Here is a 26,347-nt window from a genome sequence, read left to right on the forward strand (position 1 = left end):
AGCACACCCCTTCTCCAGCGGGGAGGCTCCGTCCTTCTGTGGTTCTGTGGTTTAGTGTTCCTGGCCTGGCCTTGTTCCGCAGTCTGTGGTGGCCGGACAGCTAGAGCCCTGGCCTCCTGCAGCCACGTCTGGGGCGGGGGGGAGGACACTCAGAGGGGGCAGAAGGGGCTTTTATATGCTGAGCTGAGGGCCCTGTAGAAACAGGGGGGCCTTTATAAGGGTGGGCAACAAGGGGTCCTCTGGGCAGCCCTCAGCTGAAATCTCAGAGGTGAGGGGCCAGCAGGCCGCAGGCACAGGGGGGAGTGGAGGGGACAGGGCGGGTCCTGGGGAGGGGCATCCGGCATGGCCTGCAGTGCAGGGGCAGGGCCGGTGCTTGGCACTCTGCTGGGAGCACTAGGTCAGGTGTGCATCCTGCCAGGAGCACTCAAGTCAGGACCATTGAGATGGGGAGCACTGAGGCAGGGAGCACTGAGATGGGGAGCACTGAGATGGGGAGCACTGAGGCAGGGAGCACAGATGGGGCGCACTGAGGCAGGGAGCACTGAGGTGGGGAGCACTGAGGCAGGGAGCACTGAGGTGGGGAGCACTGAGGCAGGGAGCACTGAGATGGGGCACACTGAGGCAGGGAGCACTGAGATGGGGAGCACTGAGATGGGGAGCACTGAGGCAGGGAGCACTAAGATGGGGCGCACGGAGGCAGGGAGCACCCAAGTCAGCAGCCCCACTCAGCTCCTTCCGTGGCTAAGGGCAGCGGCTGGGTCTGAACCCCGGGTCCCAGGCCTGGTGTCGCACCCCAGCAGGTCCTCTGCTGGCCTCTCCGTCAGTGGACTGGAACTGCGCAGCACGGGTGGGGCCCGAGGTCAGGGCTGGGCCCGAACCCAGACCCACAAAGAGGCCCTGGCATCTCAGCAAGAGCAAAGCTGCAGGGCAAAGTGCATTCGTGGTGGCACTGGGGCTTGAGCTCAGTGCTTGTGCGGGGGTCTGGTCGCTTGGAGCGGGCCCAGGCTGAGTTCTGTGCGCTCTCCGTGGGGTGCGTGGTGGTGGTTGGGGTGGGGTCCCCCCTCCCGGAGCAGGCGGGGCTGTGGGCTCTTCTGTGCGCTCTCCGTGGGCTGACGTGGTGGTGGTTGGGGTGGGGTCCCCCCCTCCCGGAGCAGGCGGGGCTGTGGGCTCTTCTGTGCGCTCTCCGTGGGCTGGCGTGGTGGTGGTTAGGGTGGGGTCCCCCCCTCCCGGAGCAGGCGGGGCTTTGGGTTCTTCTGTGTTGCTCTCCTCACGCGCGCGTGCTGGAGGTTGAGATGGGGTCTCGGGGGCCTGGCGCCCAGGCGGCTCCCCCCCCCAGGTCCTCTGCAGTACCGGGTCAGGGCCGGCGCCCTTGCCTGGCGCGCATCTGGGTCTAAGCCGGCTTGGCCCCTCTGCCCGCAGGCCTTTCCTCCGAGTGCGGCCACGGCCCTGCTCTACTGCGGCCTGGTGACCGTCTTCTTCGCGGCCATCAAGCTGGTCAGCTACCGCCTGCACCTCATGTTCGACCAGGGAGAGGTGGTGCGCCCCAGGCCCCCGGGGGCGCGGGAGAAGCCGCAGGGCGAGCCCCGGCCGGCCTCAAGACTCCCAGGTGGGCCCCGGGGCCGCGTCCCGGACCCCCGGCGGCCCCAGCGCCCCGGCCCGGCCGAGCCCGAGGCCCGGGCCCGCGGCACGGCGACGGCGGGCTCCTGCCCCGCCCCTCCGGTGCGCCCGGGAAGTCTGGGGTTCACAGGAGGCCCTGAGCCTCTGACCCTCCGGAACCTTCCCCACAGTTCCTTAAGAGAGCAGGCTCGGTCCTTTGAAAGGACCCCAGGCCATCCCGTAAGACCAGCCGGAGGGCGGGGCGGGCGGGGCTGGGGGGCCGGGGCGGGGCCGGGGCGGGGCCGGGGCGGGGCCGGGAGGGCGGGGCGGGGCCGGGAGGGCGGGGCGGGGCCTGGGGGCCGGGGCGGGGCCGGGGCGGGGCCGGGAGGGCGGGGCGGGGCCGGGAGGGCGGGGCGGGGCCTGGGGGCCGGGGCGGGGCAGGGAGGGCGGGGCGGGGCCTGGGGGGCCGGGGCGGGGCCGGGAGGACGGGGCGGGGCCTGGAGGGGCGGTGCAGGGAGGAGCAAGGCCGGGAAGGGGGCGGGGCCCGGGCATGTGGGGCTCATGAGGAGGTGGGGCCAGGGAGGTGGCGTGGTCTGGAGGTGGGCCAAGTGGACAGGGAGGGAGGGCCAGGGGGCGGGGCCTGGAGGTGGGCGGGGCTGGCAAGGAGGGTGGGGCCTGCGGGTGGGGCCTGGGCGGTAGGCAGGACCTGCGGTGGGTGTGGCCGGGAGATGGGCCGGGCGGGAAGGGAAGGTGGGGCCTGGGCGGTGGGTGGGGCCTGTGGTGGGCGGGGCCGGGAGGCGGGCAGGAGGGTGGGGCCTGGATGGTGGGGCCTTAAGTGGGCGGGGCCGGGAGGCGGGCGGGGTGGGCAGGGAGGGGTGGGGGCCTGGGAGGTGGGCGGGGCCTGCGGTGGGCGGGGCCGGGGAGGCCGGCAGGGAGGGGCGAGCCCGCCCGCGTCGGGGCGGCCATCGGGCGTGGTCGCAGCCCCGTCTGTCTCGCGGTTCCAGGCACCCTCACAGCACCAAGAAGGTGGAGACCCCCGGGAGCCGCCCCACGCCGCCCCTCCACGGCCGCTCCGGAGCACAGAGCGTCCACTCCCGCCCGTCCTCCGGGCTCTCGGTGCGTGGCCTCTTCTTCTTTTTTTTTTTTTGGCCAGTCCTGGGCCTTGGACTCAGGGCCTGAGCACTGTCCCTGGCTTCTTCCCGCTCAAGGCTAGCACTCTGCCACCTGAGCCACAGCGCCGCTTCTGGCCGTTTTTTTGTATATGTGGTGCTGGGGAATCGAACCTAGGGCCTCGTGTATCCGAGACAGGCACTCTTGCCACTAGGCTATATCCCCAGCCCCAGTGGGTGGCCTCTTCGGTTTCCGTCCACCCAGCGCGGCGAGTGGCCGGTGCCTCCCGCGCCAGCTCCCTGCCAGAGACCCCTTGAGAGGGGTCCCCTTCTCCACCCCTGCCTGCCGCCCCCCTGCCTGCTGCCCCATCCTCCCTGCCCACTCCCTGCCTGCCGCCCCTGTGCCATCGTCCTTGTCCCGCTTTGGTATTAAGGCCACATCCACATTCCATCTTGTCTCTTTGAAGGCCAATAAGTCAACTCTTAGTGGCGGCCCTGGGGTTTGAACCCGGGATTTGCGCTTGGTGGGTTGGTGCCCTCCCACTCGAGCCGCACTCCCAGCCCTTTGGAGATAAGGCCTGGGCCGCGACCCTCTCTGCACTCCCTTGGGTGTCGGGACGGCCGGTGTACACCTCTGTGCCCACCACTGGTTGAGGTGGACTTGGCACACTTCTTGCCTGCACCCCCCGGAACTCCCCCCCCCGCCCCCCCCCAGGTAGCTGGGTTGCCGGGGGAGCGCTGCGCTCCGGCTGCCTCTCTGCCCAGACGCCCCGGGCCGCAGCGCGGCTGCCTTGGCTGGGCGTCGCCTCCCTCGGGGGCCATTCTGGGGAAGGGCGGTGCCCGGCCGCGCGGACGCTGGAGGAGTTGTTGGCTTTGTCTCTGTTTCAGCGGGAGTCCGCGGTGCGGGGGACGGCGGAGGATCTCAAAGGTGAGCCTCGTCCCGTCACCCAGCTCCCGTCGCCGCCGCGGGAAGCCGGGGCCCTGGCACCCCGTGTTTTAGCTTCCCTACCTCATTGTCAGCGAAAGCTCTGCTGTGAGTTCGTATTTAAAGGCAGATCTTTCGAGAACGGTTCCTGGGCACGGTGATGTTTCTAGACACAGCCACCTGCGGGGGGGGGGGGGGGCTCCGGCTCTGGGCCCCGCACCGGTGTCCCCGGGAGACTCCAGCTCCGGCCTGTTGCAGGGGTGGCGCTGTCAGACGACCACGCCGAGCCGCCGCCGTCCTCCGCCTCCCCCGGGACCGCGGCGAGGAGCCCCCCCGCCTCCCCGTCCCCCGGACCCACCGGAGCCGCGAAGGCCCACGGGGAGCAGCCGCGCCCGGCCCGCCACGGGTCCCAGGGCGGCTTGGAGGACCCCGGCGCCCCGAGGACGCCGCCACGGCGGGTCCTGGTCCCAGTGTGACCTGCCCCGCCCTCCGTGGGGCGGGGGGAAACCCGTGCCGGGCCCCGACCCCGAGGCGGCGGGGGAGCGGGACGGCCGGAGCAGCGGCTGCCAGCGGCGTGACACCGAGGCCCAGGACGGCTCCGGCAGCCAGGGGGCGCTGGCCCTCGCCGAGGGCCCCCCGGCCCGGGGACCCGCTGAGCCTGCGTGAGCCCATTAGAATCGTGGTCACCACGAGCAGCACCCCGCACTCCGCCAGTGACATGGACAGCTCTCCGGACCTACGGGCCCCACGTGCGGGCGGGGACCCCGCGGTGCTCAGCTCTGACGCAGACCCCGAGCAGACCGGGCCCCCCGGGGCCACCCCGGTGCTGCCCCCGGACGGGGCCGGCGGTGGCGCCCGTCCCCACGGCCAAGGAAGGGAAGGGATCCCAGAGGGCCGGGCGGCAGAGGCCCGGGGCCGGCGCGGGGCCGGGGCATCGGGATCTGGAGCTGGGCCGCAGGCCCCCGGGGACGCCGGCCCCGCCCCAGGGCCCGCGCCGGGCGGCCTGGACCCGGCCTCGTGCAGGAGCGGCCAGGAGAAGCGGCACGCCCGCGTGCTCAGCGTGGACAGCGGCACCGACGTCTTCCTGAGCCGGGGCGGCGCCGAGGGGGCCGGCGAGCGGGAGCGGCCCATGCCCACCTCCAAGTCGGACCTGGAGGCCAAGGAAGGCCAGGTGCCCGACGAGTCCAACTTCCTGGAGTTTCGTCTCCCTGCTGGAGTCCATCAGCACGTCCCAGGCGGCGGCCCCCGCCCACAGCCCCAGGGGCGCGGGAGCCCGTGTGTCGGGTGAGCAGGTGACGGTCAGGACACAGCCAAGCACCTGGGGGGCGGGCGCGGGAGGGCCGGTCAGCAAGGCGCAGCCCCCCCCCCCCCCCCGGGGCGAGGCCGGGCCTGGAGGGATCGCGGCGCCACGGGGTCCCCCTGGGCCTGGCCGAGCCGCCCCGCGGAGGCGCCCGGGCTCTCGGACGCGCGCTCTGCCTGCCGCGCCGCAGTGGGGCGTCGTGCCCCGCGGCCCAGCCCGGGCAGCTCCCCTCCCGAGCTCCCCCCCCCCCCCCTCACTAGCCGTGTTTCCTAGGCGGTGACTCCCCAGGGAGGAAGGAGGAGCCCCAGGCAGGGGAGGAGCCCGGTGGACCGGATTCCAGGCTGGGACAGCCCGACGCGCCCAGCCGGCAGCCGGCCGGTGCCAGCCCCGCGTGCACGCCGCCCGCCCAGGCCGCTGCCCCGTAAGGGCCCTCTCCCGGAGGGCTGGGGCTTCCGGGCTTTGGCCGAGGGCAGGAGGAGGCCTGACCGCCCGGTGCCCGTGTGTGTGTGTGCTAAGTTTCCAGGGCAGCCGGCAGAGGCAGATCGTGTACAGGGCCACCTCCCAGCAGGACAGCTCCGTCCTGCAGGTCATCAGCGGGCCCGAGACCTCGGGGCAGGAGGAGATGTCCGTGGACGCCATGCAGGTCTTCATCGATGAGCGCGGTGGGTCTCGGCCCTGCTAGCCAGCGATCCCGTGGGTCCTCTCTGCGTTCTGCGCCACCCACGCGTTCGCGCGCGCGGGAAGCCAGCCGCTCCCCCCGAGTCCCGCGGCCCGAGCACGGGGTGTCCCGACCTGGGGAGGGTCACAGGATCGCCCCCCCGAGGTTCTCGGGAGGGCTGGGGCCCCTTGGTGCCCGCCGCCGCGTCCCCCAGTGCCCGCAGCTCGGCGCTTGCCCCCTTACATCTGTTGTGTTGCTCTAACGTGGTCCTCGGTCTTCACGACACCACAGTCGGTGTGTCTGCCTACAAGCGCTTGATTAACGTCCCCTCCCCCAGTGGTTGAAGCCGCCGCCCGGCCCCAGCCCCGGGCAAGCCCACGGGGCGCCACCCCTGTGCGCTTTTCCGGTGCCTTCCGTCGGAAGGGAGCTGTCAGGTGGCTGCTCCCGCGCCAAGGCGGACGCCCAGGCCCTGCTCGGCCAGCACTGGCCCTCGGCTCGGCCCCCAGGGACCTTGGAGGACCAGCCGTTTCCCCGGGGGTGGGGGGGGAGCTGGCTTGCAGGACACATCCTAGCGCCCCGCGCCCCGTGCTAGCGCCCCCGCGCCCGGTGCAGCTGTGCATCGCTCTGAGCGCGGGCAGGAAGGGAGTTGCTGTGGGGTTTGAAAGAGCAGCAAGCTCTAGCCCCTCTGTGGAGTCGGTGGCGGAGGGAGTCCCCGGTGTCCCGGCCTGGCCCTGAGGGGGCGGGCGGGGCAGCGGGAGGCTGGGGACCCCGAGAGCTCTGGGAAGCGTTCACTTTCCACAGCCCTCACCTACCATGCCCCCCCCTGCCTCTACCTCCCGCGCAGCGACCTCGCCCTACAGCGTTCTGCTGTCCCCCCTGTCCCATCTGAGTGGGGGGGTGGCGGCCTGCGTGGCGGCCCCCGGGGGGTCCTGGGTGGGGTGGCGCCCTGCGTGGCGGCCCCCGGGGGTCCTGGGTGGGGTGGCGGCCTCTGTGGCGGCCCCCGGGGGGTCCTGGGTGGGGGTGGCGGCCTCTGTCATGGCCCCCGGGGGTCCTGGGTGGGGTGGCGGCCTGCGTGGCGGCCCCCGGGGCTGCTGGGTGGGGTGGCGGCCTGCGTGGCGGCCCCCGGGGGTCCTGGGGTGGGGGCCCCGGCCGCGTGGATGTGGGCGTCCTGACACGGCGGGTGGCGCTCGCGGACGCTGTCGCGGCCCCGCTGGACGTCCTGGTTTTGCAGGGGAAATCCGGTCCTGTTACTTGAAGTCCGGGAAGCAGAAGGAAGGCCCCGCGCAGCGCCCCGCGGCGACCGGCCGCGTCTCCCACGCCCGGTGAGTTCCGCGCGGTCTGCGGGCCTGGCGGGGAGGCAGGGGCGGCGGGCCGGGCGGGGAGGCGGGGGGCGCGGGCCGGGCGGGGAGGTGGGGGCGGCGGGGAGGCGGGGGTGGCGGGCCGGGCGGGGAGGTGGGGGCGGCGGGGCAGGGGGGGCGTGCACGGGCGGCGGGCGCCTCGGTTTACCGGGCAGGGGCCGGGCGTGGCCCCGGGGGCCCCGCGGCCGCCTCCCTGCCGCCCGCCCCGGCGACGGCCGCCCCGCGTCTCCCCCTCCCCCCCCCCCCCCCCGCGGCAGGTGACCGGCCTCCCTCGCTCGGCCCGTCCGCAGGGAGACGCGGGCCAGCTCCTCCAGCACCACCCCCTCCGGGAGCCCCGACCCGTCCTCGGGGGACCCGGCCGTCAGCGCCCTGCAACAGCAGCTGCTGCTCATGGTGGCCCGGAGGACGCAGTCCGAGCCCCCCCCGGGTAGGTGCCGCCCGCCGCCCTGGGCCAGGGATCCAGACTCCCGCTCCCGGAGGGCGGGCGGGGGGGGGGCGGGCGCCCTGCGGCACGGGCGCAGCCGGGGCCGGGGCGAAGGGAGGCCACGCAGGCCACGGATCCCCGCCACGCCGCTCCCCCGTCCCGACCCCCAGGAGGTCACCGCAGGTGTTTGCCTCCCCCCTCCCCCCCCCCCGGCTTTGGAAACATCTGCTCGGGATCGCGATGCCCGGCTGGCGAGCCACGACGGGTGGACGCCGACCGGCCAGGTCTTCGTAGCCTGCTGGGAGGTGGCAGCCGGGCGGAGCCGCCATGAGCCCCTGGGGACCGGGCCCCCGGGGACGGCAGGGGAGGGACGGCAGGCCCAGTCGCGGGAGCTGCAGCTGGGGGGGGAGCCTCCCCTGGGGCCCTGTCTGCCCCCCCCGAAGGTCTGGAGAGACTTTTGTGAGCACATGGACTTCTGCTGGAGCTGCCGATCACAGCCCCAGAAACCCAAACCCGTCCACCTCGTGGAGGACAGCCACAGGCTCTCGCTCGTAAGGCAGTGAGGCCGGTGCCAAAGGAGCCAGCCGGGGGGCCCCAGCCCCCAGCCGACAGCCCACCAGGCGCCCCGCGCTGGACTTCACCTAGGGTGCGGCTGTGCGCCGTGCAGAAGAAGAGAGGACGGGAAGACGCAGGAAACGCAGCCCCCCCCGACGCAGCAGCCGGGAAAAACGCAGCCCAAGTCCCGGAGCCGGCACAGGACGCGCAGCCGGGGGCCCCGGAGCCGGCACAGGACGCGCAGCCCGGGCCCCGGAGCCGGCACAGGACGCGCAGCCGGGGCCCCGGAGCCGGCACAGGACGCGCAGCCCGGGCCCCGGAGCCGGCACAGGACGCGCAGCCCGGGCCCCGGAGCCGGCACAGGACGCGCAGCCCAGACGAGAACACCTGGACAGACGCAACAGGAAGCAGGACGCCCAGGGCTCTGGGGGACCCCGTGAACTGAAGGGCTGAGTGGAAGAGGCCGTGACCACGTAGCGTAGAGAAAGGGGTGGATGGACGGCCTGGAGGAGGTGGGGAAGCCGGGGAGCAGAGAGTTCCAGAAGGTCAAGCAGAGGGCAGGGGCGACATGATAGCCCCCACTATAAAAGGCCAGGTGACCGTGGGGCGGGTGCGGTGACCCCCCCACCCAGGGGAGGGAAGCAGGAGCGTTTCCCACCCCGGGAGATGAACAGAGACCCGGGTGTGGAGGGAACGGCACGGTGCGGCGTGGACAGGCACGAACAGGCACGCCGGCTGCCACCGCAAACCACGCACGAGCAGGGCCGCACGTTCTGCTCTTGGTCGGTGACAAGGGAACAGTGCTTCACCAGGAATCCGGCCGCGGACAATCTCATAAAGAAGGAGAAAGACCGGCCACCAGCCGGGGAGGGTAACGGAGTCAGAGTTAGGGTCACGCGTGTGCACGGTGGCGCCGCGCCCAAAGCAGCCGGACAAGCACGTGACCCGTGGAGAGGTGGGAGAAAACGGAAACGGCGAGGCGGCCCGCCTCCCGGATACCACAGGCTGGACGTGAGAACGCGCGGGAAGCGCGGGGCCTCCGGAGAGAGCAGCTCCGGGCCGCGGGGCAGGGGCACGGGGCCGGCCCGCCAGGCGTTCCGTCCCGCGGAGCCCCGCGATTCCCCGGCACGGTGCGTGTGTTTCCCAGGCGTGGCTGACGGCGCCCGGCGTCTGCCGGTGGATCCTTATCTTGCACGCGAGACGCCCTCGCGGCCGTTTCCTGGTCTCGATGGGCACCGCGTTCTGCTGGAAGGCCCCGTGGCTCTCTGCGGGCGTCAGCGGGGCTCCCGGCCCTGGCGCCCCCTGCAGAGTCTGAACACCTTGCCCTGGCATGTCTGAGCTTGGGTGTGTATTTGCGCAGTGGCCTGGCGCTGTGAAGCTGTCTCTCTCTCTCTCTCTCGTTCTCTCTGTGTCTCTCCTCTCAAGCACGTCAGCCAGGATCTGGAAGACTCCTCGTGTTCTTCTGCACAAGGGAAATTCAATCGGGAGCAGTTCTACAAGTTCATCATTTTCCCTGGCAAGTGGATCAAAGTGTGGTACGACCGCCTCACCCTGCTGGCGCTACTGGATCGGTAAGCCGCCGAGGACGCGGGCTCGGCCCGGCTGGGGTCGGCGGTCGGGCCCCGTCTCGCAGGCCTGCGGGCTTTCCGTGTGACAGCGGCTGTGTGCCGGGCTTCCCTCAGTCCCCGGGCCATCCGTGTCTCCTGTCAGGCACAACCAGAGCCCAGACACGAGATCTGCCCGCCTAAAATGCCGGCAGCAGCCACCGAATTTAACCACCAGACAAGTAGAGAGTTTGAAAGCGGGCGATTGTCACCGTTCTTGTCTTTTCAATCATTCTGCTCCTCGTCTGTGACTTGCTTTTTTAAGGGTAAAGACCACGACTTAGGTTCTCACCCTATAATGTACCGTGGCACGGCTCTGGTGTCACGGGAGTCACGCGGAACACGTGAACGACGCGTGGACAGACGCCGCCGTCGGGGCGTCTCCAGCCCCTGGTGCTGCCCCGAAGGGCTTTCGTGGCGCTATAAGGGAGGCGTGACTCCGTGCTGCGTGGTCAGCTGGTCTGCGCCACCACCTTAGCGGCTTTTCAGCGGTGGCACGTTCCTTGTATCAACGTTTTGATCGTCTTTAAGTAGTCGAGCAAATGAGTGGCCCTTGAGCAAAGCAGTTCCGCGTTCTCACCCATCCCTCCCCGCCCGCCTCCCCCCTGGCTCTTCTTAACTTCTGTGTGATAGATCAGCCATGCGCAAACGCACGTGGCCGTATCATCTGGCCATCTGTTTCTGAGAGGCACCCAGGGCCGTTCCCTTCCGCCCAGGAGAGGGCTGACCCTGGGGTGCGTGGGACCGACTGTGCAGAGCCCTGGAAATCCAGCCAGTCCTCTGCGCTCCCCCCCGCCTCAGTTTCCCGTCTGTACCGTGGGCTGTGGGGTTCACCGGATGGAGCCTGTGAGAGGGCTGTCCCTTCAGCCCCGGGCACTGTTAAGTGTCATGACTAAGTGCCAGCTAGAACTCGGGAAGAAGGAAGACCAAAAACAAAGCGCTGGGCCCTCCTGTCAAATCCACACAGGTGGGGCCGGCAGCTCTGCTGGCGGGGCTGGGGGGCGGGGGCGGGGGTGCTCAGCCGTCCCCCCTCTGCTCTCGCGTGCACACAGGACGGAGGACGTCAAGGAGAACGTGCTGGCCGTGCTGCTGGGCGTGCTGGTGTCCCTGCTGGGCTTCCTGACGCTCAGCGCGGCTTCTGCAAGGACCTGTGGGTGCTGCTCTTCTGCCTGGTCATGGCCAGCTGCCAGTACTCGCTGCTCAAGGCGAGGCCCGGCCCCTGCCCGCCCCCTGCCCTCCCCCTGCCCTCCCCCGCCCTCCCCAGTACTCATTGCTCAAGGCGAGGCCTGGCCCCTGCCCGCCCCCTGCCCTCCCCCCTGCCCTCCCTCCCCCTCCCCCAGTACTTGTTGCTCAAGGCGAGGCCGCCCCCTGCCCTCCCCAGTACTCGCTGCTCAATGAGAGGCCCGCCCCCCTCCCCCTGCCCTCCCCCCCTGCCCTCCCCTGCCCTCCCCAGTACTCGCTGCTCAAGGCGAGGCCCGCCCCCTGACCTCCCCCCTGCCCTCCCCCCTGACCTCCCCCCTGCCCGCCCCCTGCCCTCCCCAGTACTCGCTGCTCAAGGCGAGGCCCGCCCCCCTCCCCCTGCCCTCCCCCCTGCCCTCGCCAGAGTCCTGGCGGTGGAGAGGTGACGGCACTTCTGGTTTGTGTTTCAGAGCGTGCAGCCCGACCCCGCCTCACCCGTCCACGTAAGTCCCCACCCCACGCGCGCGAGCATGCTGCCGCTCACACTGAGACGGGGTGCCGGTCTGTTCACCAGGGGACCCCGACCCGTGTGGCGGTCAACAACGCTTAACCAGAGGTCAGAGAGGAGCAGAGTACATGGTGCTCTGCCCCAGCCAGGGCTGCGGGTTAGCGGGAGGGGGGCGGGCGTGGGGCGGGGGCCGCGTGGGAGGGGGCGGGCGTGGGGCGGGGGCCGCGTGGGAGGGGCGGGCGTGGGGGCGGGGCCGCGTGGGAGGGGGCGGGCGTGGGGCGGGGCCGCGTGGGAGGGGGCGGGCGTGGGGCGGGGCCGCGTGGGAGGGGGCGGGCGTGGGGCGGGGCCGCGTGGGAGGGGGCGGGGTGTGGGGCGGGGCCGCGTGGGAGGGGGCGGGCGTGGGGCGGGGCCGCGTGGGAGGGGGCGGGCGGTGGGCGGGGCCGCGTGGGAGGGGGGCGGGTGTGGGGCGGGGCCGCGTGGGAGGGGGCGGGCGTGGGGCGGGGCCGCGGTGGGAGGGGGCGGGTGTGGGGCGGGGGCCGCGTGGGATGGGGCGGGCGTGGGGCGGGGCCGCGTGGGAGGGGGTGGGTCTGGGGGGCGGGGCTCGCGTGGGGGGCGGGGGGGGGCACGCATGGGGGGGTGGGTGTGGGGGGGGCTGTGTGGGAGGGGGCGGGCGTGGGGGGGGGGTCGCGTGGGGGTGTGGGCATGGGGGTCCGCGTGGGGGGGTGGGTGTGGGGGTCCGCGTGGGGGTTGGGTGTGGGGGCACTCATGGGGGGGTGGGCGTGGGGGGGCACGCATGGGGGTGTGGATGTGGGGGGGGCTGTGTGGGAGGGGGGCGGGCATGGGGGGCTTTGTGGGGGGGTGGGCATGGGGGTCCGCGTGGGGGGGTGGGTGTGGGGGCACGCATGGGGGGGTGGGTGTGGGGGGCACGCATGGGGGGGGTCCCGCGTGGGAGGGGGTGGGTGTGGGGGGCGGGGCTCGCGTGGGGGGGCGGGGGGGGCACGCATGGGGGGGTGGGCGTGGGGGGCATGCATGGGGGGGTCCCGTGCGGGAGGGGGTGGGTGTGGGGGGCGGGGCTCGCGTGGGGGGCGGGGGGCACGCATGGGGGGGGTGGGCGTGGGGGGGCACGCATGGGGGGGTCCCGCGTGGGAGGGGGTGGGTGTGGGGGGCGGGGCTCGCGTGGGGGGGTGGGGGGGGCACGGGCTCCCAGCCCTTCCGCTGAGGGAGCGCCGGGCCATCCTCCCCCGCTCTGCTTGTGGACCGTTGGCGTCGGGGTGCAGGGCCGCCGTTCCGCCCGGGGTGCGTGGCGCCCACGGTGCTGAAGGGGAGCCTCACGGGGTGAGCACGCGGGTTCGAGCCGGGCTCCTGAGCCCTCCGCGCTCCGCAACGGCCTCGCGTCGACGCGCCTTCCTTTATCTCGGGTCTGGGTGTCAGGATGCGTCGCGGCGCCCCGAGGTGTCCTGTGGGTTCGACCTTCAGGCCCGGGCGGGGGGCGGGGGGCGGGGGGGCTCCCCGGGCTGCGCCCCACTGCCGCGGGTTTCTGGGTGGCTAGGAGGACAGCTGCCGTCACCCCGTCTATGGCCTGGTTCCCGGGGGAGCGGGGCGGGCTGGGCCGTGCCCCGGGGGCGTAGGGCACCGAGGGCCCCAGGAGAACGGCCGCCCCTCACCCCGGACGCCAGGCTCGCGCGAGGCCGCTCGGTCACCCAGCAGATCCGCACGGACCGCGCTGCCTGCTGCTCCTCGGCCGTTCTCCCTCCCGTAGCGCTAAGCGAGGAAAGAAAGATCTAGAAAGGGTTTTCCCTCCCGCAGCCCGACCCCGGCCGTGTGTCAGCGGGCAGATCCACGGCCTCGGCTCAGGGAGGGGGAAGGAAGGGCCGCGGGGACTCGGGGGTGGTGTGCCGCGGCTCTTCTGTCTGGGGGGAGGCTGTCCCGGGCGGTGCCCACGGTGAGGCTGGGGGGGGAGGGCGGGACTGGTGTGGACAACCCTCCCCCCCTCGGTCACTCGCGAGGGCCCCCCGCACCCCAGCCCCTGCGTCCCCGGAAGTCCTTCACGTACCTCACCTTCCAATTGATGAGACTCCGCCTTATGAGCAATCAACTGGCAACGCGGTGTGCACCCCACTCTCCTCAGGGGGCGCCTGGGGCTGGCCTGTGCTGCTGCATAGCTGGTTGTGTGCGGGTTCACGTGTGTGTGGGGGGGGTGCATAGCCGGGTGTGTGGGTGCACGTGTGTGTGTGGGGGTGCATAGCCGGGTGTGTGGGGTGCATAGCCAGGTGTGTGTGTGCATAGCGGGTGTGTGGGTGCACGTGTGTGTGTGGGGTACATAGCTGAGTGTGTGTGTGCATAGCCGGGTGTGTGGGTGCACGTGTGTCTGTGTGTGGGGGGTGCATAGCCGGGTGTGTGGGTGCACGTGTGTCTGTGTGTGTGGGGGTGCATAGTCAGGTGTGTGTGTGCACGTGTGTCTGTGTGTGTGGGGGTGCATAGCCGGCGTGTGGGTGCATGTGCGTGACGTGGCAAGGCGGCGTGGGGCTTTCCCCTGTGCGCAGGCGCCCCCCCCCCCGCCCCCCGGGGAGCCGCGTTTCCTCTGCGCTGCTTCTTCCCGAGGCTCCTGCGGGCCGCGCTCCTCCCCGCCGCGCGGGGGTTGCCGGACGCAGGCGGTGGGCGTTGCGCCCAGACGTGGGTTGAGATGGGGTGCCGGTGGGCTTCGTGCCGGGGGCCGGCCTCGACCCCCCACCCCTCCCTGCCTCCCGAGTCGCTGGGCCCCGAGGGCCGGGCCGGCCGGCTTGGGCGGGAAGCGCGGCCGCGAGCACGGAGGACGCGAGGCCCGGCCGGCGCTGCGTGGCCGCGCGGGAGCTGCGGTCAGGGCCCGTCCTGGGGCCCGGGGCCAGAAGGAAGGGGTGCCGGGGCGCTGCGTGTGGACGAGCTCCCTGACTAACTCACCAGCCCCGGGAGGCCTCCACGGGATCTCAGAGCCTCCCACCGCCGGAGACGCCGTTCCCGGAGACGCCGTTCCCGGAGAACGCACTCCGAGCCGGCAGGCAGAGGCGGCCGACGCGGAAGCAGACGTGCGGTTAGGATTCCGAGCTGCGTCAGTCGACGGGAAGCCCGGGGCCGGGGCGGGGGAGGGCGGGGCGCAGGGGAGAGCCGGGGTAACGGGGGAGGGCCAGGTGCGGAGGAGGGCCGGGTAGGGGGAGGCCCGGGTAGGGGGAGAGCCAGGTAGGGGGGAGGACCGGGTAGGGGGAGGGCCAGGTAAGGGGGAGGGCCGGGTGGGGGGGGAGCCAGGTAGGAGGGAGGGCCAGATAGGGGGCAGGGAGGGGTATGGGGGGGAGCTGGGTAGGGGGTAGAGCCGGGTAGGGGGTAGGGCCGGGCGTGGGGGAGGGCCAAGTGTGGGGGAGGGCAGGGTGGGGGGGAGCCGGGGAGGGGGGAGGGGAGCTGGGTGGGGGGAGGGTTGGGAGTGGGGAGGGCAGGATGTGGGGGGAGCCGGGTAGGGGGGAAGGGAGCCAGGTAGGGGGGGAGGGGGAGCCGGGCGTGGGGGAGGGGGCCGGGTGTGGGGGAGGGCCGGGCGCGGGGGAGGGCCGGGGGTGTAGGGGAGGGCCGGGCACGGGGGAGGGTCGGGCAGGGGGGAGGGCCGGGCAGGGGGGAGGGCCGGGCAGGGGGGAGGGCCGGGCGCGCTGAGGTTGGCTTTGCCGTCTACCGGGCAAGCGCATTGACAGCCGACTCTGATCTCATTTTAGTTTCTTGGCGTGAATAAATCACTCCCGCACTCATTATTAATCTGCGACCCGTTGGACTCACAGAAAATTCTGTACAGAGGCGCGTGTGTTCGAGGCGGCGCCTGGTCTGGGGACCACGCCCAGCGGGGCCCGCGCTCCCACGGGGGGGGGGGGGGCTGGGACAGCGGGAGGCAAAGCGCACCTCCCCGTGTCACACGCTGGTGTGCGATCACCGGAGCCTGGCGGCCGAGCACACGGCCCCGTCACTCCCGAAGCACTTGGTGGAAGCGCAAAGAACACTTTTCCCCGGTTGTTTTTCCTGGCTTTTTTGGCATCCTGAGCGCGGTGTGTTGTTGTGTGAGCTGTGAGTTATTCCTTGGCGGTGTGTTGGTGTGTGAGCTGTGAGTTATTCCTTGGCGGTGTGTTGGTGTGTGAGCTGTGAGTTATTCCTTGGCGGTGTGTTGGTGTGTGAGCTGTGAGTTATTCCGTGGTGGTGTGTTGGTGTGTGAGCTGTGAGTTATTCCCTGGCTCTCTCGGCAAAGCCCGTGTGACACCTTTCCTGAATTCCCCTGCCGTGTGAGAGCAAGGAAGTGCTCCTGCTCCTCCCGCGTGCACGTGCGTGTGTGCACACACACGCACACCTCTGTGACCCATGCGTGGATGTATACAAACGTTCCTGTACACGTTCCTGTCCCTGTACCGGTGTCGCACGGCTTTGCGCCTGCGTTACTTCGTTTCCTTGAACCTGAGGAGGGTCACACGGGTTCTGTTCCGTATTAGCGGGGAAGCCAGGTTAGCCAGGCAGAGCCAATCACGGCTTAAATTAGTTTTGCCTCGAGTTGAATGAAATGGGTTGAATCCTCACAGTTGGAGAAAAGCCCCGAATTAGGTTTTCTGCGAGGATGGTAATTAAATTTTAGGTAAATCTTCTCGGGTTTGAAATGCGTATCATTCTTTGTGATATTCCCATTCTGATCTTACAAGAAAAACAGACGAGCACGCCTGGCCCCTCTCCTCTTCCTGGTGTTTTCTGTGTGGAGCTGGGGGGGGGGGGGGTGGCTCGTGGTGCAGGCTGGGCGGCGTGGCGTGAGACTTGCCGGCCCAGAGGTTGAATTTGTGTTCCAGGGACACAACCAGATCATCACCTACAGCAGACCCGTCTACTTTTGTCTGCTGTGCGGCCTCATTTTGCTTCTGGACGCGGGGGCCGAAGCCAGGCCCCCCCGCGCCTCGTGGTGTACGGCCTGAGGCTCTTCTCTCCGCAGACCCTGCTGGTGGCCCGGGACGCCCTCATCGGTGAGTGCCGGCGTGGGGGGCGTGGGGGGCTGGGGCTCCACGCCCCTCGCGAGTCCCTGCCGGAGAGGCCGAGCCTGGGCACGCGTGCTTCCCCCTCCTTGGGGGCGAGGTCCCGGACCCCACCGTGACCCACAGCGGGGGTCCCTTGAAAAGCCTTGTCATCTGTGACCCAAAGCCACGGCCCAGTGACGGGGGGGCGGAGGGGGGGGGGGAAACAGACCGGCTGGTGGCGCCGGCCGGCCCGCCGTGGGGTCAGGGGTCAGTGCCGGCCCTGGAGATGGCAGTGCATTTCAAGAACGATCACTGAGAAGCGTCTAGACCAGGCGGGCACCCAGCATCGTGTCGGCACCAGCGCTGACGTCACTGGTGGGCAGAGAGCTTGTGTGACGAACGCGGGCTCTGGGGGGCCGTGGGCCCACCACGAGGGTGCACACGCCCGTGGCCCTCAGAGGCGCCGTCCTCGACAGCCCGGGCAGAGCCCCCTTCCCTCGCCTCTGACAGCTCCTGGGGGCAGGCCCGGGGGGTGGAGCCAGCCAGGGCACCCCGCCCTCCGCCGGGCCGCCCCGCCCCCAGGGGCGGAGCCAGCCAGGGCGCTGGGAGAGCGTGGCCCCGCCCTGCCGGCCACCCCGCCCCCAGGGGCGGAGCCAGCCAGGGCGCCTGGGAGAGCGTGGCCCCGCCCTCGGCCGGCGCTGAGCCCGGCTCCCTTGCTGGGCGGGGCGCGGCTTGGCGTCCGCGTCCTGACCACGCCCACGCGCACGGCGGAGGCCACGTGGTGCCCGCAGGTCACTGCCAGGGGCGGCCCGGCCACGGCGCATGACAGCAGCCGCCGGGGGCCGAGGACAGGACAGCAGCGGCACACTTGCCACTCGCGAACCCGGGGTGGGGGGCACCGTCCATGCGGCCCCCTCGCGGCCCCCCACGCGGCATCTGACAGCCAGGTCTGGAAAGCTCTGGAAAGGGGAGAGCGGCGGAGCAGCGGAGCAGCGGAGCCCTGGCGGCCGGCTCGGCGGGGAAGCCCCGGCACGGGAACGGCGATGGCCGGACGCGGGGCCGGGGCGGGCAGGGCGCGGGGCCGGGTTCAGGCCCCGGGCGGCCCGTTAGCTGCTGAGTCTCCTTCCCATCTCTGCTGGAATCGCCCGTCTCCCGGAGCGCTTCCCCACCACGGGGACAAGAAAGAATGGCGGCAGACAACCCCGCACGCGGGCTCAGTGCCCGGAACCAGGCGGCCAGGAGGCGCCCCGGGACTCGTGCGCACCGCGAGCAGCCGAGGGAGAGGCTGAGGAAGGGCGCCGGTCAGCCGGCCATCGCCGCCTTGCTGGACCTCCTCCCGCGCAGGGGGCGGGGCGGGGGGGGGGGAGGAGGAGGAGGGGTGGGGAGGGCGGGCCAGGCCAGCGGAGCGAAGGGGGTGCCGTGACGACACGGCCCGCCCCGTGACGACACAGCCCGCCCCGGTGACGACACGGCCCGCCCCCGGTGACGACACGGCCCGCCCCCGTGACGACACAGCCCCTCCCCCTCCCCTCCCTCCTTCCCCCCCCCCACGCGCTGCCTGTGTGTCAGAGCCGCTCGCCCCCCTTCCTGGGTTATGAGAACAGGGCCAATGGCGGCCTCGGCGTCCGCCTCCGGCGCCCAGGCAGAGCCTCACCTGGGGCGGGGCGGGCTTTCCTCGTCCCCTCCGCCGCTGACCCCTGGCAGAGCCCGCGGGGCTGGGGGACGGAGGCCGGGGCTCCCCACAGCTTGTCTGGGAAGGGGCAGGACTCGCCGGGCCAAGCCCGGGAAGTGAGGCCCACGGGACCCGCCCTCCGCGCCCGCCCTCCGCGGCCCGCTCCCTCCCATGGGCACACCCCTTCCTCCCACGGGCACACCCCCTCCCACGGGCACCCCTCCCTCCCCACGGGCACACCCCCCTCCCACGGGGCACCCCTCCCTCCCACGGGCACACCCCTCCCTCCCACGGGCACACCTCCCTCCCACGGGCACACCCCCCTCCCACGGGCACACCCCTCCCTCCCACGGGCACACCCCCCTCCCACGGGCACACCCCTCCCTCCCACTGGCACACCCCCCTCCCACGGGCACACCCCTCCCTCCCACGGGCACCCCTCCCTCCCACGGGCACACCCCCCTCCCACGGGCACCCCTCCCTCCCACGGGCACACCCCTCCCTCCCCACGGGCACACCTCCCTCCCACGGGCACACCCCCCCTCCCACGGGCACACCCCTCCCTCCCACGGGCACACCCCCCCTCCCACGGGCACACCCCTCCCTCCCACTGGCACACCCCCCTCCCACGGGCACACCCCTCCCCTCCCACGGGCACATCCCCCCTCCCACGGGCACACCCCCCTCCCACGGGCACACCCCCCTCCCACGGGCACACCCCCCTCCCACGGGCACCCCCCCCCCCACGGGCACCCCTCCTCACAGCTCCGCGGCCCGGGCCCAGGGCTCGGGGCCGTCCTGCCCCAGGCTGCAGCGCTCTGGAGTTCATTTCCTCCCTGTCTCTGAACCCCAAGTCTAAGGCCCGAGAGGGGCGGCAGGAGGTGCCGTGCGGAGCTGCGTGCAGCAGGGCGGCCAGGCTCACAGCCCATGTGCGGGGGGGGGGGGGGGCGGCGGGCAGGTTCCGAGCCTGCCTCCCCCGACCGTGGCACCTACCTGAGTCAGCCGCCGGGCTCCCATCTCGGGGGGTTTCTGGGCGTGGAGGGCGAGCGCTGCTGTGGCGAGGCCCGCGGAGCCCAACACGAGACAGGAGGGGACCCACGCCCCGTGTCCCCTCAGGGACCCGGAGACTTCCCACAGCCTCACCCCAGAGTGCCCACCGCTGACCCACCACGGTGCCCGCCACCCACCCACCACAGTGCCCACCACCCACCCACCACGGTGCCCGCCACCCACCCACCATGGTGCCCACCCACCCACCACAGTGCCACCCACCACGGTGCCCGCCACCCACCCACCACGGTGCCACCCACCACGGTGCCCGCCACCCACCCACCATGGTGCCACCCAACCACCACGGTGCCACCCACCACGGTGCCCGCCAACCACCCAACCACCACGGTGCCACCCCACCACGGTGCCCGCCACCCACCCACCATGGTGCCACCCAACCACCACGGTGCCCACCACCCACCCACCATGGTGCCACACACCATGGTGCCCACCACCCACCCACCACAGTGCCTGCCACCACGGTGCCCCGCCAACCACCCAACCACCACGGTGCCACCCACCTCGGTGCCCACCACCCACCCACCATGGTGCCACACACCATGGTGCCCACCACCCACCCACCACAGTGCCTGCCACCCACCCACCATAGTGCCACCCACCACGTGCCCCGCCACCCACCCACCACGGTGCCCGCCACCCACCTACCACGGTGCCACCCACCACGGTGCCACCACCACGGTGCCAGCCACCCACCCACCACGGTGCCACCCACCCACCATGGTGCCCACCACCCACCACGGTGCCCGCCACCCACCTACCACGGTGCCACCCACCACGGTGCCCGCCACCCACCCCACCACGGTGCCACCCACCCACCATGGTGCCCACCACCCACCCACCACAGTGCCCGCCACCCACCCACCATCTGCCAAGAGCACCAAAGTGGAGGCTGAGCTGGATCACATGGCCCTGAGACCCTTCAGAGCCAGCCTAGCAGGTGGAGCCAGCTCAGTTCAGTTTATACAACACAGTTCTTACCACAAAAAGTGCAATGAAGTCACTGTGGGCCAACACAGCTCCATAGAGCCACGCATGCCACGGGGTCCGCCGTGCGTATCCCACCGCGCGGCTCGAACCTCAGCGTGTCCCATGGCCCCCTCCCCTGCCCAAGAAAAAGGTCACGGCCACGTGCGTGGTCCTAGGACCCGGGCTCCAGGGCCTGGACACAGGGACGCGGATCAGATCCCGCCACGGGGCCAGGCTGCCTTTCTCCTGGGTCACCGGGGGCCGCAGAGCCGCTGCCCGCCTGCCCTGGAGTCCTGAAGGCCGGGCCGAGGCCGGGCGCTCGGGGCCTCTCCTTGCTGGGGCCCCAGGCAGACAGAGGCCCCCGGCCCGCTGCCCCTCAGGTCTGCCCCCCAGCCCGCTCCCCGTCGTCGGAGTCCTCCCGTCCGCTCCTCCCTCCCCAAGTCCCAGCCCAGCTGCAGAAGCTCCACTCCCCCCTCCCTGCCCTGAGGGGGGGCTTCATCTGGGCTTCATGTCCTGGGTGGGGCCGGGGCCTGGGGGCTTCCGTGTCCTGGGTGGGGCCGGGGCCTGGGGACCTCCGTGTCCTGGGTGGGGTCGGGGGCCTGGGGGCCTCCATGTCCTGGGTGGGGTCGGGGCCTGGGGGCCTCCGTGTCCTGGGTGGGGTTGGGGTCTGGGGGCCTCCGTGTCCTGGGTGGGGCCGGGGCCTGGGGGCCTCCGTGTCCTGGGTGGGGTTGGGGCCTGGGGGCCTCCGTGTCCTGGGGGCCTCCGTGTCCTGGGTGGGGCCGGGGTCTGGGGGCCTCCGTGTCCTGGGGGCCTCCGTGTCCTGGGTGGGGCCGGGGTCTGGGGGCCTCCGTGTCCTGGGGGCCTCCGTGTCCTGGGTGGGGCCGGGGCCTGGGGGCCTCCGTGTCCTGGGTGGGGCTGGGGCCTGGGGGCCTCCGTGTCCTGGGTGGGGGTTGGGGTCTGGGGGGCCTCCGTGTCCTGGGTGGGGCCGGGGCCTGGGGGCCTCCGTGTCCTGGGTGGGGTCGGGGCCTGGGGGCCTCCGTGTCCTGGGTGGGGTTGGGGTCTGGGGGCCTCCGTGTCCTGGGTGGGGCCGGGGCCTGGGGGCCTCCGTGTCCTGGGTGGGGTTGGGGTCTGGGGGCCTCCGTGTCCTGGGTGGGCCGGGGCCTGGGGGCCTCCGTGTCCTGGGTGGGGTTGGGGTCTGGGGGCCTCCGTGTCCTGGTGGGGTTGGGGTCTGGGGGGCCTCCGTGTCCTGGGTGGGGTTGGGGCCTGGGGGCCTCCGCGTCCTGGGTGGGGCCGGGGTCTGGGGGGCCTCTGTGTCCTGGGGGGCCTCCGTGTCCTGGGTGGGGGCCGGGGTCTGGGGGCCTCCGCGTCCTGGGTGGGGTTGGGGTCTGTGGGCCTCCGCGTCCTGGGTGGGGCCGGGGCCTGGGTCAGGGCAGCCGCAGCCGGTGCCGTCCGCTCACGGCCGGTCTTGTCCGTCTGTGGCAGGCTTTCTGTATTGCTTCCCCGCGCTGTCCCTGCTGGGGCTCTTCCCGCAGATCAACACCTTCTGCACCTACCTTCTAGAACAAATCGACATGCTGCTTTTCGGAGGCTCGGGTGAGTCACGCCCGTCGCGTCCCCGCAAAGAGAAGGCGGGCAGCCCCCCTCCCCAGGGCCTGAGCCCCTCCCCGTGCGTGCCTGTGGGGGGGGGGGTGGGGAGGAGGGAGGGCGCGGGGGGTGGTGGTGAAGAACGGTGAGAAAGCAGGAGGGAGAAGTAGGGAAGGAAAACACCTGCATTTGTCTTTGAGATCTGTGTGTGTGTGCACGTGTGTGTGTGTGTGTGTGAACACTGTGTCATTGTGTGTTGGGACCCCGCCCCCTCCCCCACGCTGAACATCCACCATCTTGTTAGGCCCTCCCTCCCTTTCTCGTGGGTGGTGGCCGGTGTCGGGGGCGCCGGGCTCTCCTCCCGCCCCCCCGCCCGCTGTCCAGCTGCGCGCGTGGTGTGCTTGCGTTGCAGCCGTCTCGGGGGACCCTGTCGGCGGTGTACAGCGTGGGGCGCAGTGTCCTGACGGCCGCGCTGCTCCACGGCCTGTGCTTCAGCGCGGGTGAAGGTAGGTGGCTGGGCCGCCCTCCCTAGCCAGCCCCGGTGGTGGCTCCGTGAACAAGGCTTCCGCTAACCACAGAAGACGGGACTGGGCAGTGGGTGACTGGGCGTGGGCCGGGCGAGCTTGGCTGCCCCGCTTGCCTCCCCAGCATCACTAGAAGATTCTAAGAGGGGGGGTGGAAGCGGCTGGGGGTGCTCACATCTAAGTAGGGAGACGTCACCGGGCGGCGGTGGGCCAAGCCTGTGACCCCGGCCACTCGGGAGGCTGAGCTCTGAGGCTCCGGGGACAGCCAGCCCCGACACGACAGCCTCCCGTGAGCCAGCACAAACCCGACGCGGAGGTGTGGCTCAAGCGGTAGAGCACCAGCCCTGAGCAACACAGCCCAGCAACAGCCCGAGGCCCCGCCTTCAAGCCAAGGGAAGCTGGGGGACAGGCCGTGGTCTCCCTCCCCCCACGGCTTAGCTTCCTTTCCTGGGGGGCCCTGCTGACCGATTCTGGCCCTCTTCCTCCCTGTGGGCAGCGGCCTCTGGCGCTGCTGCCCAGGGTCGGCTGCAGAGCGAGGTCTCCCTTGTCCTGAGCGGGGAGGGCGGGGGGAGATGGGGGGGGGAGGCTTGCAAGTTCTGCCCCCCTCCCTCCGCTGTGTGTGGCGAGACAGAGGTGGACCGTGGGGGGTCCGTCCAGGGGTGAGGTCATGCCCTGCGCCGTTGCTGTCGGTGTTCCCGGGACGGGAAAGGCCGCCTGGGCTCGGGGCTCCGGGGTGTAAGCCGGGCGTCCCCCCAGCAGTGGGGGCCGGGGACCGTGGTCCTCATCTCGGGAGGCGCTGGCTTCTCGCTGGGCTCCGCGCGGGCGATAGTGGGGTGCGCTACCCCCCCCCCCCCCGCCCTCCTGCTCTGGCTCCGTCGGGGAGATGCCTCTTGTTAAGAGACAGACAGAGCGGCTTGCCTGTCTCCTTGCGGCTCGTGAGTGGGGAGCGCCCTCTGGCGGGCTCGGCTTCACGCTCGGCTCCCGTTCAACGCCGTGAGTGGCACGAGCGGGCGTGGCAGCGCCCGCCAGGGGCAGCCTCCTCGGGAAGGGAGCGACCCGCGCCGCGGAGCTGGGGTCCCTCTCTGCCTCCACCACGCTTTTGTTTCTGCCTCTGACGCGCACGCTGCCTCGCTGGGGTGGACGGGCTGTCCACCCCCCCCCCCATCCACCATCTCTACCCAGCAAGGGCCACCCCCCCGCCCCGCCCCGCCCGCGTCTTGAGAGGCGTCTCTTGATGTTTTTTTCTGACGATCACACAGGAGAAGCAGAGGGAGGGGAAGGGAATTGGATTCTTTTCTGAGTTTCGTGTCCTGCGACCCATCCAGGATGGCAGCCTGTAACGCAGACAGCACACGCAGACCCCCTGGCCGTCCGCGAGCCCCGACAGTGACGCGCACGGCCGGCCAGGACGTTCGCTCCCTGGAGAGGCGGCCCTGCCGCTCGTTAGCCGGGCTTTGCATTTGCCCGGGTGAATCGCGATCTCTATTTTTCATTACCCCTGACAAAGAGACTCAGCGTCGTTGGCGACGGGGGGATCGGAGGTTGCGGCTTGTTCTTCTGATTGAGTGCGTCCCGAGCGTCATCAGCGACGGCTGGGCCTCCGCGCTCCGGGCCCCGGCGGGTCCCGGAGGGTCCCGCAGTCGGTCGGGTGGCCCTGTGTCCTCCGGCGACACCTCTGCACCTGGCCCTGCGAGACGAGGACAGCACCGCGCGTCCCGCTCCAGACCCAGGCCCGCGTCTGTGTGTCTGCAGCCCAGCCCTCCCCACGGAGGTCCGGGCTGTGCGTGCGTGCGCGTGCGTGCGTGTGCCTGTGTCCGTTGGCATTGATTTGAGAGAGAAAGAGGAAGAATGCAGGCAGCCTTCCCACGCGGAACTGAGTTGCTCAGTGGGGCGCAGGCTGCGCGGGTTGCGTCCAGGAAGGGGCAGCGCGGACGGGGTCCTCCTTGAGTGAGGCGGGGCGGGCGGGCGGACGGGGCCCCGGGCCCACGGGGCGGGCGCGGCGATGTGGGCGGCGCCCGGGGAGGGGTCGTGGCCCACGGGGCGGGCGCGGCGATGTGGGCGGGCGGGCGGGCGGGCGGGCGGACGGGGCCCCGGGCCCACGGGGCGGGCGCGGCGATGTGGGCGGCGCCGGGGGAGGGGCCTGGGCCCACGGGGTGGGCGTGGCGATGTGGGGCGGCGCCGGGGGAGGGCGTGGCGATGTGGGCGGCGCCGGGGGAGGGCGTGGCGATGTGGGCGGCGCCGGGGGAGGGCGTGGCGATGTGGGCGGCGCCGGGGGAGGGCGTGGCGATGTGGGCGGCGCCGGGGGAGGGCGTGGCGATGTGGGCGGCGCCGGGGGAGGGCGTGGCGATGTGGGCGGCGCCGGGGGGAGGGCGTGGCGATGTGGGCGGCGCCGGGGGAGGGGTCGGGGCCCACGGGGTGGGCGTGGCGATGTGGGCGGCGCCGGGGGAGGGCGTGGCGATGTGGGCGGCGCCGGGGGAGGGGTCGGGGCCCACGGGGTGGGCGTGGCGATGTGGGCGGCGCCGGGGGAGGGCGTGGCGATGTGGGCGGCGCCGGGGGAGGGGTCGGGGCCCACGGGGCGGGCGCGGCGATGTGGGCGGCGCCGGGGGGAGGGGGTCCGGGCGAGGTGTGGACTGCGCTCGGGAGCACGTGGGGCTCACGTGACGCTGGACGGGGGGCGGGGGGGGGTGGGGGGGGAGGAGCAGCGCCGTCAGCCCTTCCTGAAGGCCGGCTCCTCAGGATTGTCAGGGTCGCCTTTCCTGGGGTTCGCCGGGCGCCCCGGGTCCTCTGCTCTGCGTCAGCCCCGGCTCCGGGCCCTGGAAGCCACGTGTCCCAGGCTGCGGGAGCCACGGCAGAGCGTGGCGCGTGCCCGCCGCCCTCCCGCACGCGGGGCCCGGGACACGGCGGGGTCCCCGGGCGAGGCGAGATCGCCGTGCCGCGCTGGTCTCCATCAGACCTCGCCCTGCCTCTCAGCCTCGCGCGCCTCCGCCTCCTCCGAGAAGAGACGCCTGCAACGCCAGCCGCTCCCGAGCTGAGCCCTGAGGACTCGAGTTCCAGCACGGCCGGGCACAAGAGCGCCAGGCCCTGGGTTCAAACCCCGGCACCACCCTCAAGAAGGAAGAGAAGGCTGGAAACGACACGTCTGGGAACCGAAGCGAGGTGATGCCGTCCGGTCCTCACCTAAGGTGTCAGCAAACCTGGGTGGCCCACGTCTCGTGCCCCGTGGAGTGTTCCGGAAAGCGTTCAAACCTCCTCGGCGGACAGGCTGGGCCGAGCCGGAGCTCCACCCGCTTGTGTTCACGTTATAACCGCCCCCGCCTGCCCGGGGACCCCCGCGGCCCGCACCTGCCTTCCCACGGAGCCCGGCCCCCCCGCGCCCCCCGGCGCGCCAAGCCCCCGGCGCGTGGAAGTCCACACAGAGCCCCGAGCACCTTGGGCAGCTTTATGTCGGCCCCGTAAAAATACGTCCAAACCGGTGGGACCTTCGCACGCCGCCGGCGCTCATCGATCCAAGCCTTCCCCTCGCGGGGCCCCGAGACCCAGCGCAGAGCAAAGAGAGGCCTGGACCCCCCCCCCCCCCCACCGCCTGCCTCATTATCTGTGGGTGATGGGTGGCGGAGCCTGACCTTCCTCCAGACTCGGTGTGTGTGTGTGTGTGTGTGTGTGTGTGTGTGTGTGACACACAGAGGAGAGTGGGGGGGATGTAAATGAGGTACAGGCGTGTAAAAATCCGAGATTAAGCACACATCTCACGCATGAGCGTTTGTTTTGCCCCTCCATCCCCGGAACTGCCCCTGGGGGCCTCCGCTCCTGCCTCAGCTCCTTCTCCATCGCCCGATGACGTCCCCGGCCCCCTCAGGCGCCGGCCCTTCTCCTTGCACCCCACCCCCCCCCCCCCGCCCCACGTGCCGCACGCCCGCCCGCCGGCGCCCTCCTGCCCCCAGCCTTCCCCGGTGCGGCCCCCTGCCCCCTGCCCCCCCCAGTGCCCTGGATGGGGCACCCTGGCCTGGGACTCGTGAGGATGGACAGCTGGGTGGGGAGGGAGGGCGGCACGGCGGGGGGGGGCAGATCTCTGCTCCTAAATCTGGCCCTGTGGACGGAGGCTGAGTGGCTCCTGCGTAGGCTCAGCCTCCCGCCTCCACGCGCGTGTGAGCCTCCGTGAGCACGCGCACAGCGGGTGGACCCGGCACGGCCCCCACCATGCACACACGGGAAGGAGAGCCCCCGCGCGCGCTGTCCTGCCGTCTTCCCAGGAGAGCTGTGCGCTGCGCCTCCCTGGTGAACAGCGGGGGGTGCCGGTGTTCCCGCGTCGCCATTCAG

At 72.1% G+C, this 26,347-nt stretch overlaps 1 protein-coding gene across 1 annotated transcript; it reads left to right on the forward strand.

The window, feature by feature from the left end:
• Positions 1-1,419: 1,419 nt before the first annotated feature.
• LOC125345175 (pecanex-like protein 2) lies at positions 1,420-23,420 on the forward strand (the record flags this gene model as incomplete). The annotated part of the gene is given in 21 exon segments (XM_048337399.1): positions 1,420-1,719; positions 2,601-2,712; positions 2,934-3,131; positions 3,421-3,633; positions 3,726-3,738; positions 3,889-4,828; positions 4,830-4,914; positions 5,204-5,351; positions 5,447-5,592; positions 6,820-6,910; positions 7,237-7,362; positions 8,337-8,346; positions 9,351-9,496; positions 10,582-10,655; positions 10,658-10,734; positions 11,179-11,211; positions 16,052-16,142; positions 16,145-16,222; positions 21,405-21,522; positions 21,927-22,012; positions 23,356-23,420. Coding segments are annotated over 21 exon segments (3,150 nt in total), but the record flags the coding sequence as incomplete, so codon positions are not given.
• Positions 23,421-26,347: the final 2,927 nt, after the last annotated feature.

Source organism: Perognathus longimembris, unplaced genomic scaffold (assembly GCF_023159225.1).
Source record: "Perognathus longimembris pacificus isolate PPM17 unplaced genomic scaffold, ASM2315922v1 HiC_scaffold_5366, whole genome shotgun sequence".
Lineage (NCBI taxonomy): Eukaryota > Metazoa > Chordata > Mammalia > Rodentia > Heteromyidae > Perognathus > Perognathus longimembris.